A 19,143-nucleotide genomic window follows, 5' to 3' on the forward strand; every position below is an offset into this window, starting at 1 on the left:
GGCAGCCAACGGACTGAGAAGGACTAATAAAAAATGATTTTAATATGCATAAATCGCTTCTCGAGTGCCGACTTCAAAGACGGACCTTGTGACGCCGGCGTGGAGCTTACACATCCTGCTCGGCCGTCCGTCAAGGAGGATGCTCGTCCGTCCGCCGGAAGTGGTGCTGCTACTGACACTGAACTGACGCAATCTCAGCGGAGGCGGAGGCGGAGGCGGAGGCAAACCTTTCGCGAACCTTTGTTCCCGGGGGAAATGGAGCGGCGAGGGGGGCGGGAGGCATGTGTCAGCTTGGGATTGACCGGGGCACATCCATTTGCGGTCATCATTGACATTCGCTTCGGCCCCAACATTTCCGACGAACGACACAAAGTTGTAGCCCTCATTTCAGCTGGCGATGACAGGCCATCTAATCGGCTCCTGAAATAGAATTCCCCAGCGCAAATCTGTCATCGGCTCGCACTGACAGCCTCCGTTTGCACTTCACCCTTCAATCCGCACCGTCCATCTCGCAGTACTGCAAAAATAGAAAATGCATTTTCCCACCATTTTCCGCAGCCGCCGTCCGTTGCCCCGACGGGCATTCATTTCCCGCACCCTGCTACTCGTATGACACCAGCTGGTTGCGAAATTTTCAGCTCGCTGCGCAAAATTCGCGCAATCCTCCCAAATTGCGTATACGCCACGTGCCACCGGAGTTGCAACGACTATTTGCTCGAATTAGCGAGTTTCTTCGCATTGGCTTGGCGCCCTGACGAGATTAACCACAACGACCCAATTTATTGCTATCTAAATTATCATTATGGCATTTTCATCTTTAAATGCTGACGAACAGGCCCCTTTGTGTTCAATAAAGCCAACAGCTACCTCCTGGTTTTTAAAAAAGCCATGATTTTAAATAAAATAATCTTATTTGTTTAGCCTTCACAGTCATTTCGCAAATTGACTAGTGTTATTCCATTGTTCGATTGTTTGGTTTGCGTAAATCTGGGGATAAAACTTTGAAATATAACTTTTTAATTATGTTTATTTTCTTTGTAAAACGTTTGGTCCCTATTCTAAAGCTTTGCTGTTCATGTATAAATGCACGAAAACAAGTTAAATGGTTCTTTCTACTCCCCTTGCGTTTTTTAATTACTTTAGTTAAAAGGTAAAGGAAAACTTTACCTACACATGCACGTAAAACGCAAGTCGTAGCCATATTTGGCTTTAATTTCCCCAGGAGAGTTGAAACGTATGATTTCTCAAACTTCATCCAGTCGAGAGCTCATTCCCCCTTCTCTTGTATATATTTTTATTTACTTTACGGCGGGAAGTCTTAAGATTTCCGACACGAACACTTAAAAAACGATTCAAGGCTTCCGCCACCGGCCCTCCAGCAGATCCAGCAGATCCAGCATCCTGGTTGCGCTCCATCGAGGCGGCCTAAACGTGCCAGAAGTTGTGCTACATGGCCTAATGTCATTTGCATATTTCGTCCGCCATTTTGCACTCAGACGCACACACGCACACACGCACATGCGAGGCTGCCCCGCCCAGTTATCCTTTTTCGCTTCTGTACTGCCAGGATTTCATTTCATTGTTGAGCACAAGCAAATATTGAAATTAGAATACAAATTAAAAAGCTTTTAATGCAAACAGGCAAAAGGTCTCGGCTTCGGTCGCCGGTCAAAGTTATCGTCTGGTTTTGGTTTCTGGGAAACTCTCCTTGTTTATGGCCGAAACTGCCGCGCCCTTCTAACATTCTGCCAACCGCTGCTGTTGACTCGGCCTTGGCGCCCAGGGGGCCAAAATTTATTTCCCCCAACATATTCTGATATGCCATTTTCGATTCCACTATAAAAACGCAGGCAGACCACAGCGATTTGTGTTTTGGCAGTCGTAAATTGATTTTCACATGGGCTGTGCAACGAAAACTTCAACTGAGTAAATACGCGCTTTTTGAACTGCTTGCAGGCATAGACAGATTTGCAGTATTATAATATTTTTGTATATAAAACAATAGTAAAAACAATTCCCAATGCAGTTTATAGCTTTGAAAATCAATGAACTCGGCTAAAACTGCCTGCTTTATAATTCCAATTTGGCTTACAAAAAGACCCCTCGAAATGCCACAAAAACTGTCCATTTGAGCCGCGACCAATAGATAAAAATATTACGCTTCAATTGCGCGCTTCTGGATTTTTGCCGTATTTATCCAGTGTCGCCACAACCAGTGCCACTATATCCACCCGCATCCTACGTCCACATCCCTTCCGACTTTGCCGTTCCTATCGCCGTTCCTTTTCCTGCGCGGCGGAGAGCAAACTGGGCCTCGACAACGGCAGAATAAACAGGGCAAAGCAAACAAACAAAAAAACAATTTTACGTTTCACTTTGCACAGGACGCGGGGCTAAGGATATCGGCGGGGCGGTGGGCGTGGCAAGAACACAGGACATAAAAGTATTGACCTGCTTTTGTTCACATGATGCCAAATGCGCCGCATAAGTATGTGTGCTCTGTTGGGGGAGTCAGTGTGTGTGTGCGGGTGGGGGAGTCCAATATTTCGTCAATCCTGGGCGCGCCACATGGAGCGGCCCTACATTGATGGCCCCGAGTGTTGCGGGTTGTCCGCTGCGGTTATTGCAAAAAAGCGCAGAAGGGGAGGAGTTGGGGCGGTAAACCGAAACTGGTGGGAATGTGCAGCAGCTGGTCGGCGATAACAGTCTAGTTCTTGTTGTGTCCATAGGCCTGCAGCAGATCCTTTGCCGGAGCATCCATCCTCGAACCCTTTGTATAATTACCGCAACATAAATAATCCATCAGCGCGGCCTTGTGCGCCGGATAATGGATTGTGTTTCGAATTTTTTGCCGCTCGCTGGCTGCTTCTTTATCATTGCACGCAGTTGCATAATTGAATATTAATTATTCACAAATTGTTAAATTGCCAATTCGCGCTTAATGAGCCCAGCAAATGTTTGCCCTCCTGCCCCACGGGGCAATAAATCAAGTGGATGGAAATGCCCCTGCCCTTTGCATACATACATTTACATATACGTGTGTATATGTACTTTGGCCAAGACTGGCTTGGAAGTCTTTTGAAATCCTTGGGAGGAAAGTGCAGCAGTTGATTGATTAATACAATAATGCGCTGATAGACCGATAGGCTGCATTCACCCTGGTGCCTTTTTCCTTTTCCGTGCAGGTGAACAAACAGCTGCCGGCAAGGGCAAACAAAATGAGATGAATATCCATTTCGCAGATTGGCTTGAAGGGGGAAAGGGGCCAGAGGGGTGGAGCTCACCTTTGATGATTAGAGTAATGCACTATGGGAATGGATTTATATGGCTTCCTGCGCTGCTGCACGTGCGGCTAGGTGGCGTGTCCATAAACTGCATCGAATATTAGCAGAAAAAGTCAATTTCGAGAGCCGCTTTTCAGTTTTCCCCTAGACAGGCGACAGAAAATAAAAATAAATGAAATGTTGGGGCCGCGCGCTGCTGCAAAGTGTGTCAAAAGAAGCTGCACAGCTGCAACAAAAAGTGACAGTAAGCCCACCTTGCAAAGCCGAGTTTTGAACACTCTAACAGTAATTTCAAAGGGGGTTTAGCCCCCCTAATTATGTGAAAAGCCCAGCGAACTGGCACATCAAATATGTGGGAGTGACAAATAAATATTTTGTATCATACATCTTATTATATCTTATTTATAGATAAATGGTAACGGGTTTTTCGGGATATGGTATAGTTATAGTACATGGTACAGTTATGGGATATGGTAGACGCATGGTATATGGTATAGGTATAGTATATGGTATACGCATGGTATATGGTATAGTAATAGTATATGGTATAGGCATGGCATACCATAATAGGTATAGTTATGGGATATGGTATAGTTATGGTATATGGTTAGTTATGGTATACGGTATAGTTATGGTATAGTTATGGTATATGGTATAGTTATAGTATATGGTATAGTTATGGTATATGGTATAGGCATGGTATATGGTATAGTAATAGTATATGGTATAGGCATGCTATATGGTATAGTTATGGTATATGGTTAGTTATGGTATATGGTATAGTTATGGTATATGGTATAGTTATAGTATACGGTATAGTTATGGTATATGGTATAGTTATGGTATATGGTATAGGTACTATAGTATAGTAGTATGCAAAATAGGTAGTACTACGGAGTATGGCGAATATACTATCCATATACACCGTATCACTTTGCATTGGTGGCGATGTGATTACTTTTGTGAAAACCATCTGACCGGAAATGGAGGTACACCCTTGGGCAAGAGACAAAGGAAAGCGAAAGACACGTCTTTAATTTAGCCGTGCTCTACGGCGGAAGTTCGCTGGCAGAACGTCGATTTCCATATCCATAACCGTGAACGAGACGGCGAAAGAGACAAGCAGCGAGATGTGCCAGCGGAATTGATGCAAATGAAAAATGTCAACTATTTGCGAAATGAACAGCGACTGTGCGACACAAGGATATTGAGAGGAGGTGAAAGGGCGGCATATGGGACGGCAAAAATACTGCGTTTATGCTTTAAGATTCCCGAATTCGGGCGAGCATGAAAACAAATTTGATGATATCAAATCAAATTTCCTAAAGGCAGTGCTAGCTTGGCTCATATCGCATTATTCGTCCTTAGTTCTTCCTATTTAGAGGCACGAAGTAGCATTAACCATGTGAAATGGTCAATAAAACAAGTTGACAGGCTGAATTCACAGTCAGCGTTCTCGTGCAGGCGTGGTGTGTTTGCACTGGGGATTTCATTTCGTGAAATGCGCATGGCATAAACATAAATACAGGCACACTCGCAGGACCCTGTGTGTAGTACATGTGTGCGTTCGCAGGACCCCATGTTTATTTATTCATTGCAAGTAATAAGCCAGCTTCCCTCGCCAGAGCTCCACGCAGCTGTCCTAGACATGCGAGCGTAATGTAATATTTTTACAAATTTATATTCATTCCATTTGGCGATGTGAATTTTTAAAGCAAACTTTGAACTCATAACGGCGAAGTGGACTCATGTCACACATGAGCTACATTCGGATTGTTTGTCGGCGAAAGACGTGGGGGCGGGTGAGGCGAGGGGCGTGGCAGGACTCCAGGTGGCCAGCAGCACTTGTAATTACGCAAAGAGCATAAGCAATTTGCAGTCTGACCGAGCTCTGGAAACCTGAATACCGGGAGCAGGCGGATTAGCCCTTAAGCTGCTTGGTTTTTGGCCAGCTACCATTAACCGAGTTGGTTACATGTGCATGCATTCTAAATTAAAATGCAGAGAGCTTTGGCAAATTTGAATTGTTATTGCACATATCTGAAAGATACACAGCAGTCCATTGCAGAACAAATGAAGTGCAACATAAATTTGTTTTGAAATGGTAAATGAAAATGGCTTTCATAATTCATAACGTCGCCCTGCTGCTGTAAGCATATTTTCTTTACTAACGCTTTTAATTACATTTTAATTGGACTGAAACCTGAAATCCTTTTAATGTAATAAGATATGGAAGTTAGAGTGTTGCCTTTCACTTCGCAAATGTTTTAAATCCCGACTAAGAAACGCAAATCAAGCAGCTTAACAATCGATCAGCCGGATTAAATTTTGTTATTTGTTGTGTGAAGGACACGTTATGGCAGGATTCCTATGAGTACGGGCTTCTCTTTAAAGTTGGCCAGCACCGTAGAACAAAGTCAAGCCCAAAAGCAGCCGCCCACTCGCTGTTGCATAAATTTCCACCGTGTGCGGATGGTTAAGCATACGCACTGTGTACCCAAGCGTGATAAGGACGAGCGACAGGCTTTGGTATTCATAAATTAGCATGGGAAACATGGAAAATGCAGAAACAGCTGGGAAACAAACTGCGATTGTCTTCGCTATTTTGCATTTGCACTGACGTCATACCGAAAGAATAATAATTGCAACAATATTTCATTTGCCACCCGTCGATGGGCTGCCTTTCACTTGATGGCATCAATTTGCATTTTGCCAAAGCGCTGCAACCTGTCTCTGTGTTAATTACATGCAATTATTGTTTATGGCCGCAATGAAAATGGAGTAATTAATTCGCTCGGCCAACAGGTGACCGAGTTTTGTGGCAGGTGTCGAATGGGCAGCCTTTGGCCAGCCTTTGATTGGACCACCGCAAGCATATCCCAGTCCTTTTTCCCCACAAAGTAATCAGTTCGGTGGAGAAGCAAACAAGCCTGGGCCCCCATATCGCTTTCTGCTCCCAGCCGTAAATTGAATGTAAACAGCTCCTGTTCGCATGACCCCACCCCTCGCGCAGAGCAATTCATGAATTTTCAAATTTTCCAACCTGCAACAGACGTAAACGAGTTACCGCAGGATGCAGGATGCTGGGTGCTGGGTGCGGGATGGCTTGTTCCCCAGCAACCTGCTTCCCCGGACAATGTGGCCGGGCCCATTAATATGATGCAGCAATGCACTGGACACGAACACTGGGCTCCACACACTCGGACAGAGGACACAGATTGACAACTGTGCTAATTCCGCACTCAAATGTAATTTGAGCTCAAATTACATTTCCAACTTGACGCCGAGATTGGATGGCTGTGGGATGCGAGAGCGAATGGGAATGTGGTGCTGTGGCGATGCGGTGGCGTTGGGGGATTAGATTTATATTACCAATTCTAATTTATTTCCCACTTAACTGTTGCCAATTTTAATGCAAATGACTGACTAGCTGACTGACTGGCTAACTAGCTGACTGATGGTGGTTCTCTGTTTATGACGTGCAGTGCGAAAAGTGCCCAAAGTGCAGCTGGCCTTCCCGAATCTCTGGTCAGCTTTTCCAAATGGCCAACGCACTCGATTGCGGACATCCTGCTGCCTTTGTCCGACTATTAATGGAACGGATTTGGCCGAAACGAGCAGCCATGAAAGGGGTCAAGTTGATGAGTGCACATCTCGATTTGGCAACTTCCATGGCCCATTTGAGTATCCCATTGAGCACGTTTAAAGCCGATCAGGCTTCGAGTTCATAATCACTTATTCTTCTGTGGGTAAACAGTTGCTCCCAAACCATGCGCTTATTTTAAATTTATATTTCTAAGAATTTAACCAGACTTTTCCAGTCAGAGGTGTCCAAATTAAGAAACTAAAAGATACATAGAATTCAATTAAAATCGGTTCACAGCGTTAAAATATTCGTTTGCCCAATCGAATGGAAACTAAAATACTATAAGTAGTTTTCCGTTTTCCCTCCCGATGACTGCATGCCAAATGCTATATATTGTATTTTTGCTGGCCCTGGGACAATATTGACTTTCCATTTTCCACAATAATTTCTTGTCATGCCCACGCACACACATTTACTTTTGCGTTAGCTGTGCTAATCCCTCAATGGGAAAAATAAAGCAGACGATATCCTTGAATTGTAATCAGCTTACACGAGCATTGCAAAAATGCTCGAATGGAGAACAGGACAAATAGCTGGAAGCTCAATCAGAAATGCACAAAAAATACAAGTAATACGTATACGCCATGTGTTACAGCATCCCATTCATACGTCGCCTCTTGTAGTTTGATTGGATTGAAATGGGGCGTGGTCGACGCATACAAAACGTGCGCAAGCGGTGAAGTTATTTTCTATTCATAATTTCAGTGCGACTCCGAGTCCAGCAACTGTATATCAGGTTCTCAGTGCACTGAAAAAAAGTAATTTTTACATGTTTTTCCACAATGTTTGTGTGGAGGATTGGTTAACAGTAGGAGAGGAACCCTGCTGCCTGAGAAGAATTATAAAATCCCAAAATACTATAAATTTAAAGAGAAATTAAATTTGAGAAAAGCATTTTCTTCCGTGCATTAAGCGCAGAATGGACACTATCAGTCTGTTTTTTGTAGCTTTTGCTGCAGATTCGTGAGATTTATGCGATTTAGTTCGGCGCCCATTTCTATGCAACTGTCGTTGACAAACTGCAAACTCGCGAGCAGGGAGTCCAGGCGGCAGGAGATGGGTTGGGATGGGTTGATATGGGTTGAATGGAGTCGTGGGCCAGGTGAACGGTTGGGGGCAGCAACAAATGAACATGCCCCTATGATGGAGCACCTGAACGGCAGCGACGACACTTGAAATTGTTTTGCGTGCTGCTGCTGCTGCTGCTCCGACCAGAGACATTCGTCAAAAGCGGCGGAACATCTTCTGGAGACATTCATCACGTCATTCGTGTCAAGCATCAGTGTCAGCGTTTAGAATGCGCTTACTTTAAGTGCGTGTTGCGGTTGTGTGGCGCGTTTTTTCCCGATCCACACTCGCATCCATAAACCAGCTGGGAAATGATGTTGAGAGCTGTTGCGAAAATTCCCAGCCCAAATGCCAAAATAAGATTAATTAGCCGGGGAGCTGTTTAGACGATAGCAGCTGGCAAAGGCGAAGGGAAAGCGGGGAAATCGCGGAAAACGAGGAAAGCTGGGAAACGAGAGGCAGCAACAAAGGCCAGCAAAGCAAACACCTGAGATTTCCGTTTCCGTTGGGAAACGTCCTCTGCTTCGCTTCTGTTTGCCTTTGTTTCAGGCTCCGCGTTTTCCTTTGTTTCCATGTACATGTGCCTTTGCCGCTGTCGTTATGTTTCCTGTTGCCATGCCAATATCCGTCCTCCAGCTCTGTCGTTATTCCGCTGGCCTAATTTATTTATGTTTGTCAAATTACACAACATAAACGAATCAATATGGTCCAGGGAACGAACCCAGATCACGTTCACAGGTTTTTCCCAGCCACTGCGGTCGGTCGTAGCCTTCACAATTTTCCAATTTCGACTGCAGCAGCTGCTTTCTGAGCTGCATCTGAGTTATTGCGAAAAATTGTGCACCACTGGCAGCGGCATGCGTTCTGATTATGGCAAGGAATAATGTCGCACATGGAGAAATTGCTTTGATTTCATCCATTATAAATTTTATTTCAAGCAAAACTAACCAAAACTGTGGATTTCCTTACATTTAAGCTAGCGCTTATAGCTATAGTGATTTATATGCTGTTAACCAACACTTAGTTCCTAAGTCCGTTCAACAACACTATATTTCTGAATTCAATGCGATTAAAAATAGCAAACGGGAAAGTAATAAATATGTTGTAATAATTTACTAAGGCGAAGCTAACATAAGTTAAAGATATTTTAAACATATATAGGAATATGTATAATTTCAAAATAAGATCAACATAATCGTCTTTCTAGGGATTTCGGAATTGCAACAGGGCAAATTTTGGTAATTGTTGTTGATGTTTAGCCCTTTAGGAAAGTGCCCGTTCATATTAGGCTAGAACCAAATGGATTAACAATAGATTTCTTTGCGTGCAGCTTTCCTTTCCATAAGCATTACGTCTACTCTGATGCTGGCGGCATAAATCAATTAATTTCCCCTGTCACAATACATTGTACGTAGCACAAACAACGAATAAGTTTTTCAGGCGACAAGAGCTGCCACAAATCGAACTTGGATACGTGGCACGCATACGTCCCTAAGTATTTATGTGTATTTTTGTACATTTTGTATATTTTCGTATATTTTCGTACATTTTCGGGCATGACAGCCATTTGTTTGCGTTTTCTTATTTATGCGCTGTCATTTAATGAAGTCCTACGACCTGCCCGACTTTCAATATGGCGCACTTGAAGCCATCGTGTGGATTACCTACTTTGGCAAATCCTGTTTGACTGAATTTATAATACATGCGAGGGAGCTGCGGGGCTCATTGGTGTTTTTATTTTTACTTTTGAGCCAAAGTCCCTGACAAAGCCGGTGGAAAGTTTTCAAATCCTTTCCAGGCAAAAAGTATTAATTTGAACGTTGTCTCTCATTTATCTCACTTCTCTCACCTCAAGCCGGAGTTCGTCCTTTGGCAAAAGTTGTCTCGCTCGCCTGGTCGCAGAAACAATTACACAACGCATAGACAAAACATTAAAGAACAATTTGGGGGGCAAAAGAGTCCGTGCGAATTTATGAATCAGCCGAGGGAAAAGCTAAACACATACGAGTGCCGTAAACAAGAATTTCCTTAAGTCCAACACAGGGCCAAAAGAATCTGGATGCCTTCGGGCCGGGCCGGGCCAGAACAGTTTGTTTGTCTTCCGTTTTCCTTGAAGCCATGCTGGGTTTTCCTGGGTTTTCCGACTGTTCTCGTCCTGTTTTTGTTTGGCCAGCATACGGCTGCTACTCTGTCGAAATGAAACTTTATGCTCGAGCCTTCATTACGGATTGGTTCGTGCGGTGCCCAAAAGCGATAAGTGAAATAAAATGATGCCAACCCATACCATCACCATCCTCAACCTCATCCTCATCCTCATTCCCATCCCAAACTCAAATCTCAGCTAGCCGCTCTGTGGTCACTACAAACTCATTTCAACCCGGCCACAGCCTTCAATCCGAGTGGATAAAGTTTCCGGGCCACAGTTTTTAGCTCATTCCGGGCCACTTATATTATTTCTGGTCAACAATTCATCAGACCTGGCTTAGATGGCCGTGGAAGTCGTCCTGGAGCTCGATTCTCGGACCCCACTTTCGGTAGGAACTTTGTGGAATGTTCTTTGCGGCGACAGAATGTGTATAAATTTTGTCAAAAGTGTAGCAAGCATTCAAGAATTTGTTGAATTGTGTTTTGCGAAAGTTTTCTGTGCAGTTATTTAATTGAATTTGCCACCGAAGGCGCTGGTTCAGCTACAACTGCACTGGGAAAAATACCTACGCCCCAGTGCGCTTCGCAAACATTGTTGCAATAGGATTAAACAGCGCCTATTAAAGTTGTGTAAATTTCGTAATCAGTTTACAAGGTTAATATAAGTTTTTTATTTTAAGTTTGCTGCACATTAAATAGAACTTCCCAAATCAGTATCTAAGTAAAATTCTTCCTTATTCATAAGGGCATTCATCAGATTGGCGTTAGGCTTCTAATCAGTTTGTACCGGATGCCTGAAAGATTATCCGGTTTTTCTCTCTGTACCGCCCATCACAAAAGTTGAGTTCTTAGCCTGCGAGTGTGTGTGTGAGTTCGTAATTTCTCGTTTAGATTTGCCCCCCGTTCGGCGGGGGATAAGCGGAAATAATGTGGCTGAAATACAGGACTCTTTGCTGCACTCGCCAGTGCTTCGAAGTTTTTACGATTGTTTATTAAGGAACTAAGCGCACTTAATAAGATTATGGACAGGGCGTGGTCCTGCCGGTGCCTTAGTAGCACTAAAACTGCTTGCCCTCCGCAAACAATTCAAATTAAACCGGAGTCCAGCACGCCCCACTGATGCCCATTCCGTTCGACTTCGGCTTTTGCATTGCCGCTGACAGCAGCCAACGAGGAAAGTCGACACACGCACACCATCACACAATGCGAGAGTGGAATTTTCTTTAAAATAATATTGCATAACTGCAGGCGCCGCTTTCCTTTTCGCAATGCAAAGGAGCTGCTCAGCTGCTAAAAGAATGAGCGAAATGTGGAAGTTGGCCAAAACATTAGCATTTGCTGGGTGCGGATTGTGAATTTGGAGCATGGTGTTTCAGGAAAGCTCAGCGTCGGGAAAAAGGAAAAGCTTGCATTTATGACACTGGAAAATAAGTGGCAAGCAGACAGGTAATTCTGGTAGGGAATATGTCTGCCCGGCTCTAAGTGCAGCTTGTTTGGGCTTTTCAGACTGCAGTCGCAAATGGGCAAATGTTATTCGTATTTAATCATCTTGCGGCTATTCCTGGCACTCAAATTGTTAATGGGGCCCAAATGCCATGCACTGCACTTAGAGCGCTCGGCAGCTCTCAAATTACGCTGATTCCGGGCAATCTCTTGAGCACACTTCTCAATGTGATGGAATCCGAAGAGCTTGCGATTAGAATGATCATTATCCTTGTCACTCTGCTGCGGAATGAAATGAAATCAGCACGAGCTCGCAGTTTTCCATGTGTGAGGGAATTTTAATTGTGCCGAAGGATGAGGATGAGGCTGGAGGTTGGAGGTTCCAGCAGCTCCTTCATCGCTCTCGAGGACATCGCCTTGCCGACAGAGAATGCATTCCCTTGCATAATATTCGTCGTTTAATCGGATTACGGCGACGTCACAGCAGGAAACACAGCCTTTCCACACTCACACACTCACACACTCGCACGTCGAGTCGTCGTCCTTGTGCAAATACATTTATGGCCGAAAAAGATTTAAGGCAAACACGGTGCAGAGATTTAATAACATTAAGTGGCAGCTGTTGTCTTCGCTGGCGCGAGTCGCTTCGGTTGTTTACGACAACCGTAGCCACCAGAAACCAGCGAAATTAATTGGTCGCACTTACTGCCACGCCCCCTCCTGCGGCTGACCCCGCCAACCGAATATCCAGCCAGGTTCTGACCAAGTGCGTGGGCGTGCGTTTAATGCCCCTTTGATTTTCACACCAGCGCGGCCAGAAGCCGCCAACGCCAGCCGTGTGCCTCCTGCTCCTCCTGCTGCTCCGCCTGCTTGGTCTGATTCCCATGAAACTCCCCCGAGGGGGCGTGGCACGCCGAGGGCGTGCCTAATTACGCACGTATGGCTGTTTAAATTGGGTTTGCCGTCGGGTCGGGATGTTAGTTTTATGTTAATTAAGTATTGTTTGCGTCAATTAGGGCGTGCGGAATCGAAGTGGGGCATTGGGATCCAAATCGTATTAGCTGGCTGAAAGAAACGGGAAATTAATAGGGCTCGCTCCTAAGAGGTGGCAACAGACGTCTTAATAGAGAGCATAAAATACACAATTTAGATAAGCTGTCGAGGAAGTAATAGGTGGGGGTTGCCCAGCAATTATAACTTGTTAATAATGGATTATATTCGTCAACCAGACAACCGCCTACCATCTACATCTGCTTTAAGCACTAATCATGTTTGGAGTTCCTAGTCAAATACGAAGGCATACATTTCTTCCTATCCAGCTGGACAGAGTATTATTTTTATGAACTGACATAAGCCATATCTGTTCATTTCCGTCCAACTCATTACTGCATGCTCCTGGACAGCGAGCCACAGTCAATCATCCTTCAACTTTCACCTTTCGCCCGCCTTGCCAGCTGGGCAGGAATCTGCTTAGGATTACGGAGCATATCACAGTGGCGCCTCTGACCCGAACACGATTTTGAAATTAAATCCAGGCCCGGCCAGGAATCCGTCTCGCAAAAATGTGACACAAAAGACCTCGCTGGAGAAATGTGGCAAGTGTCGCTGCACAAAGCGAGCGCCCGAGACATTCGATAGGCAGCCAACCAGAGCCACGCCCACCTGCCCCAGCCGCCTCCAACTTGTGATATAATGCCAGTAGCAGCCGTTGCCATTGACAGTGCCACATGGTTACGCTGGAGGTGGGCTCGCCTCCTGAGCCCCTCACGTACATACACTCGTATGTTTAACTTCCACTTAAGCTGCGTTAAACATATTTAAGGTACGTGATGCTTAGCGTCTTCTGAGCATTTGGACCCCTCCGCCTTTTTGCATAGGCAAATTTTAATATGTTTAACTCGTTTTGGTTGCCTCGGCTGCGCAACCTGAGACCTGGTGGGTCTGGAACTGGGAGGGCGACCAGGCCAGGCCAAGATGGTGGCGTTAATTTTTAACGGGCAACATTTGTGCCAGGCTAGGCGGGCATCGTACATAAATGTCACCGACGCGCTCATCCATCAATGAGCTCTGAAAAATTAACACTGTGAGTGACAGTGGCAAAGGACTTCTGCTCCACGAAGCCTTTTGGCCAACTGAAAGTGGGAGTGGAAGTGGCCTGTCGGTTTAAATTATGCAAAACGCTACAATTCCTCGGCTCGTGGCCTGCCAGAGGTACAGCCGAATGATGAATTGTGTTGGCCAAAGAGTTGCCGGTGCACACGGGGGAGGAGGGCCCGAACTGGGAATTTGCGGCTGCGAGGGCAGTTCCATAGATTAAATTTGATTACGCTACATTACCCGACAACGAGAACGAGTCCGCTACGTGATCGACTTGCGGGAATCGACTTAATCGGAAAAGGCCGTAAAGCCATTCGGTGCAGGGCCAAAAACTAAAGGGATTATCGTTTTAAAAATGCATGAAAAAGTTTCGATGAAGCTCTGGGGCGATTAAGAGTGTGTCCCAAACGGCAGGAGCAAACTGAATTAATTATCTGTTTTTTGAGTGCATTAAAAACTATGTCGAGCTAAAATCGTGCGGTTGGCAAAAGTTGCACAAGTGCTTGCTAGTGAAGCACTTGATTCCTTTGGGATATTTGACAAACAGGATAGCAGACTATTAACTTTGCATTTCCAATTGCTTAAACTCTCACTATGTTTATTTTCCCAGCTTAAATCTTTTTCGAATTCCTATATTAAATACTTTCGCCTAGCTCGCTCAATTTCCAAGCTAAAACTAAAAAACTATAACTAACTAATTAAACTTTGGCTTGCGAAAAAGTTGTATAATTGCTTGCCCTCAGCATGCACTTTTAAATTGAAATGAAATTTAAGAAAGGATAAAGGAGCTCCTAAGCTCACTGGACCATTCGCAATGACTCATTAATGAGAGCTTGACTCGGCTCAATTAGGAAAATCCATGGCGTTATTTTCCCCATTTTCCTCCACTTTAGCTTTTATTCTATTCGCTCTCGGTCTTCTGTGTACTTCCACTTGGTCTCTACAACATTCTGAGGCTGTTTTCCATCACTTACTATGCACATGGCACAAACACCACACGATATCACCGAAAACCACCCACCACCCACTACCCACCGCCCACCACCCCCCACAGACCCCAGCTTGCTAATACGTTTTTTACGAATTTCTCTCTTTACTTCTAGTTGTGCTTTTGTATTTGCCAATTTTAATGAGTGTAGCAAGCAAACCAAGCAAGAAAAACAAAAACCAAATCCAAAAAACAGAAATAGAAACAGAAACCCAAAACTTTAGCAAACAACAAAAAACACCACAACAACCACATCAATAACAGAGCATTTTGTACAACAAGCACAACAAAAGCTAGCAAAGTCCCACCATTATCATCATTAACAACAACAACAACAACAACAACAACAACAAAAGACTCATTTGAATTGCAACAACTAAAAGACAACAAGAACAACCAGCACGTACACAATGTGACAATAAAACAGTGTGGCCAGTAGCAGCTAGAAAGCAAAAAGCCAAAAAGGCATTTAATTGCACGCACTAGACGAGAAGTAGCCATAAAAGAGCCAGCAAAAAAACGCCAAAAACACCAAAAACAGCCAAAACACCGAAATAGTGATAAAAATCGAGAACGAGCGCACAAGCAGAGAGAAATCCATAAGCGCAGCCGAGAAAGCAGCAGTTACATAATATCAATTCAAGCGTACTTTTCCAACTTTCCTCTCTTGTTGTCGAATGTCCTTGCACCGCCCTTAAACTGTCGCTCTGTGTGTGTGCATCCCGTTCACATGTGTGTGTGTCTCCCGCCCCACCAGCCACCTTCCCCCACATCCGTTCCACGATCGGTGACCGTGTTTGTCGTGTAGCACCACCACCTAGAGCAATCCAGCACCACCAAACAGCAATAGAGAGCACCCTCACAAATCTAAATAAGGTCAAAAGCGCAGCAACCACAATATATACCACCTGCAATAGCAATAGCAATAGCAATCGACTCGGCGGTGCAACCACCCAAAGAGCCAGCTGAACCACCGACCTCTGGGGCTGACAGGTCAGAGTGAAGTACCCACTAGCCAACCCACATAGCCTCCTGGTTCCTGGTTCCTGGTAGCTCCCGATAGCTCCCCCGATTGATCCACTCCACATAACCACATACCAGCACCACAATTGCACATTACTACCATAGATACCCCCGGCAGTACTACTACCGCATGGAGCGCGGCACCAGCGGTGGTCAGCAGCAGCACCAGCAGCAGCAGCAGTCATCGCACCACCACCACCAACACCAGCAGCACCAGCAGCAGCAATCGTCGCACCACCAGCAGCAGCACGCGCACCACCAGCAGCAGCAGCGACACCACCAGCATGTCGTCGCCGTGCACAGCTTCGATCCGTATCTGACCGTCGGCGGGGCGGACGAGGAGCACACGTCGGGCACCTCGTCCTTTGACAATCCCGCCACCAAGAAGAAGCCGCCCAAGCTGAAGCCCATCCACCGATCCCTGTCCATGGCCATCGATAATTATGCACCCTCTTCCGGGGATCTCGACATGGATTTGGACATGGAAATGGGCATGGAGATGGGCATGGACATGGACCTGGACATGGAGATGGACCTGGAGGGCGAGGGCATCATCATCAGTGAGAAGCCGCTGATCCACCGCTCGGCCTCGCCCCTGCCCCATCCCCGATCCGGAGCCCTACCCCCGCAGACCCTAGCAATCCCAGCACAACAGCAACAGCAACATATTGTATCCCATCCCAGCCAGCGTGGCGGCGGTGGTGGCACCGGCAGCGGTGCCGTTTCCCCAGCCCTCTCTGCCCGCCAGCAACACCATCACCTCCTCCAACAACAACAACAACAACAACACCACCACCAGCAACAACAACACCAACAACAACAACAACAGCAACATCAGCTGCACTTGCACACTTTCCAGCAACTTGCCGCACAGGCAGCTGCTGCACGGCATCAGACAACCCACCAGCAGCATTCACTATCGCACCGCCAACATCCGCAACAACATACGCATCCACATCAACAGCTTCAACATCCGCATCCGCATCAGCATGCGCACTCGAAGAGCTCACCAACCTCACACGCGGTTAGCCCGGTGCTGGGCCAGCAGCACCGCCAGCAGCCGGACATTTACCTGGTCAGCAGCAGCAGCAGCCTGGGCGATGGTGTCGGTGTGGGTGTGGGTGTGGGCAGCTTGGGCGTGGGCATGGGCATGGGCATGGGGCGATCGTTGGGCGGGAGCACATCGCCCATTCAGTTCATCGACGTGGACGATATGCCCAATCCGACGGTGGCCCCGCATCAGCGCCCAATGCATCCGCTGAAGAAGAACCTGTTCCGGCGATCCGACACCATTGACGTCCATCCGTCTACCAATTTTCAGATGAAGAAAACGCATTCCTTCCACGCGCAACAGGATCCCGCCGCCCTGGACCAAATCCAGCTGGCCGTTGCAGCCGGCTCGGCGACCTCCAGTCGTCGCACCAGCTCGGTGAGGGGCAACTTCCTAATGCCCGGTCCGCCGGCCGGTGCCAAGGAGATATCCCGCTCACCGTCGCCCAGCCGACGGGGCTGCCGCTCCCACCGATCGTTCAACGATCCGGGTCGGAGGCCCAGCGTGAAGCCGGACTCGGTGGTGGAATCGCAGATACGACATCCCTCGCTGAACGACGACCTCATGGAGCCGATGAACGGACGGAATCTCTTTGCGGCACCCACCAACCTGTCGCTGGAGAACGAACTGTTCGTGGACACGCGCTCGCGCAGCAACAGTCACACCAAAATGGAGGAGCTCGGCCTGGCGGAGATCACCGCCGCTGCCGTGGCCGTGCAGCGCTTGCGTAAGAGCTCCGGAGCAGGATCCTTCGAGGATGCAGCCGCCGGTCACAGTGCCACCCACCCGCCTTCAGCAGCAAACAGCATCAAGCAGAAGCGGGACTCGCACCACCCACACACCCGCCAAGTTAGCACGCACAGCTTGGAGCTAGACGGACGACCATCCACCTCTGCAGCGGCAGCGGCAGCCGCAGCGGCGGGCGGACATGGCCTGCAGCTCCACAGCGCGGCGGCGGCGGCCAGTGCAGCGTACCACTTCAAGCGGGGCGCCCAGCACGGACGGTCGCTCTACCTGTCTCCCAGCAATCTGGAGGAGCTGGCCGTCCACCGGCCAGGTGTTCTGGCAGCAGCGGCGGCCTTCCAAGGCACCAACGCCAGTGCCAGTGTCAAGCAGGCCAAGGCACTGCACAGCGCCAGCGTACGACTCCGTAGCTATCGGGAGACACTGAGCGCCTCCAAGAAGTCCAAGAGCTTCATCGGAGACGCCAGTGCTGGCAGCGGTCCGCAGGCGGGCGACGACTTCGAGCTGAGCTCGCCCCACCGACGCAACAGTCGCCCGCTATCCACAGTCGTGCCTGGGTCCAGCATCGAGGAGATCAAGAGGAGTCCACGACCCATTTCCGCTTCGGCGGCGGCGGCTGCCTTCTTGGAGGAGAAGCGACCCAGCTTCGAGAGGAAATCATCGCTGACGTACGACCACGAGCTGAGCGATGCCGCATTTGCGGCCCAGGTGCTGAGGCCCTTTCACCACAAACTGGCTGCCGGACGGAAGGGGTCCGTGACCGGAGGCTCCCACAAGCTGAAGAAGAAGTCGCTGAGCGATGACACCGACGAGGACGAGGCGGCGGATCGCAAGCGCAAGCGGATCGTCTGCATTGTCCTGTCCACGGTCCTCTTGTGCCTGGTGTGCGCCAGCGTTTTTGTGCTGACCATCACGCTGACCTCCAGCTCCGGCCAGGGCGGAAAGAAGGCGCATTCGTTCAGCAGGGACACCCCCGTCCACTGGACGGGCATGCGGCCCTCATGAACTCCAACGCAGAGGCTGTGCTTCGGCCATTTCACCAACCTGCCAGCTGGTTATCCCCTGACTTTGGACTCGATTTCGTTAACGTTTGCGTTTTCGCTTCCGCTTCGATTCCGTGCTGTCGTTCCGCTCTACGTTTTGTTTCCTCTGAGTCTCCGGGTCTCTGGTGGCCCCGGCCCCGGCCCCGAATTGTCCAAATGACGTTTAAGGACTGCGGCAAGGAAGCACCTAGAGGAGTGGCAGCGGCAACTATCGAAGAGTCTGTAAGTAGGCAAGGCCATGAGTTTGTGTTTCCAAAAGTAGAAATGGATGTGGCTCGATTTGCACGAGCATCAAACGGCTGAGAGCTTCGATTGTTGATAAATGATTTGCGTGAAGAAAATAATTATTTTCATGCTGAGTGCAGCCTTTTGTGTGGCCCCACATTGGGCGCCAATTTGTTGTGTTCGTACTTCAATGGCTGCTGTCTCTTGGTATTTAGTGAGTTAAAGCTCTAATATATGTGTGTCTGCAGACGTGCAAATAAATATAAGCGTTTCATTTAATTCATTTTAATTAACATTTGCCCTAAATCGAATACTATTACGTCGAACAGATATCAACAATCGAATATTCCTTGGTTGGAATACCTTAAACTGCATACCATCTCCAC

General features: G+C 47.3%; 2 protein-coding genes across 3 annotated transcripts in view; both read left to right on the top strand.

Moving 5' to 3' along the window:
* Window positions 1-19,143, top strand: part of LOC6540739 — a 69,419-nt gene that overhangs the window by 44,250 nt on the left and 6,026 nt on the right. The gene's annotated exons all lie outside the window — the stretch shown is intronic.
* On the top strand, window positions 15,825-18,494 carry LOC6540813. The gene has a single exon (XM_001970289.3). It carries the CDS (start codon window positions 15,825-15,827, stop codon window positions 18,492-18,494), a length of 2,670 nt encoding a protein of 889 aa, XP_001970325.1.

The sequence above is a fragment of the Drosophila erecta genome, unplaced genomic scaffold (assembly GCF_003286155.1).
Source record: "Drosophila erecta strain 14021-0224.00,06,07 unplaced genomic scaffold, DereRS2 tig00000055-arrow-pilon, whole genome shotgun sequence".
NCBI classification, from domain to species: domain Eukaryota; kingdom Metazoa; phylum Arthropoda; class Insecta; order Diptera; family Drosophilidae; genus Drosophila; species Drosophila erecta.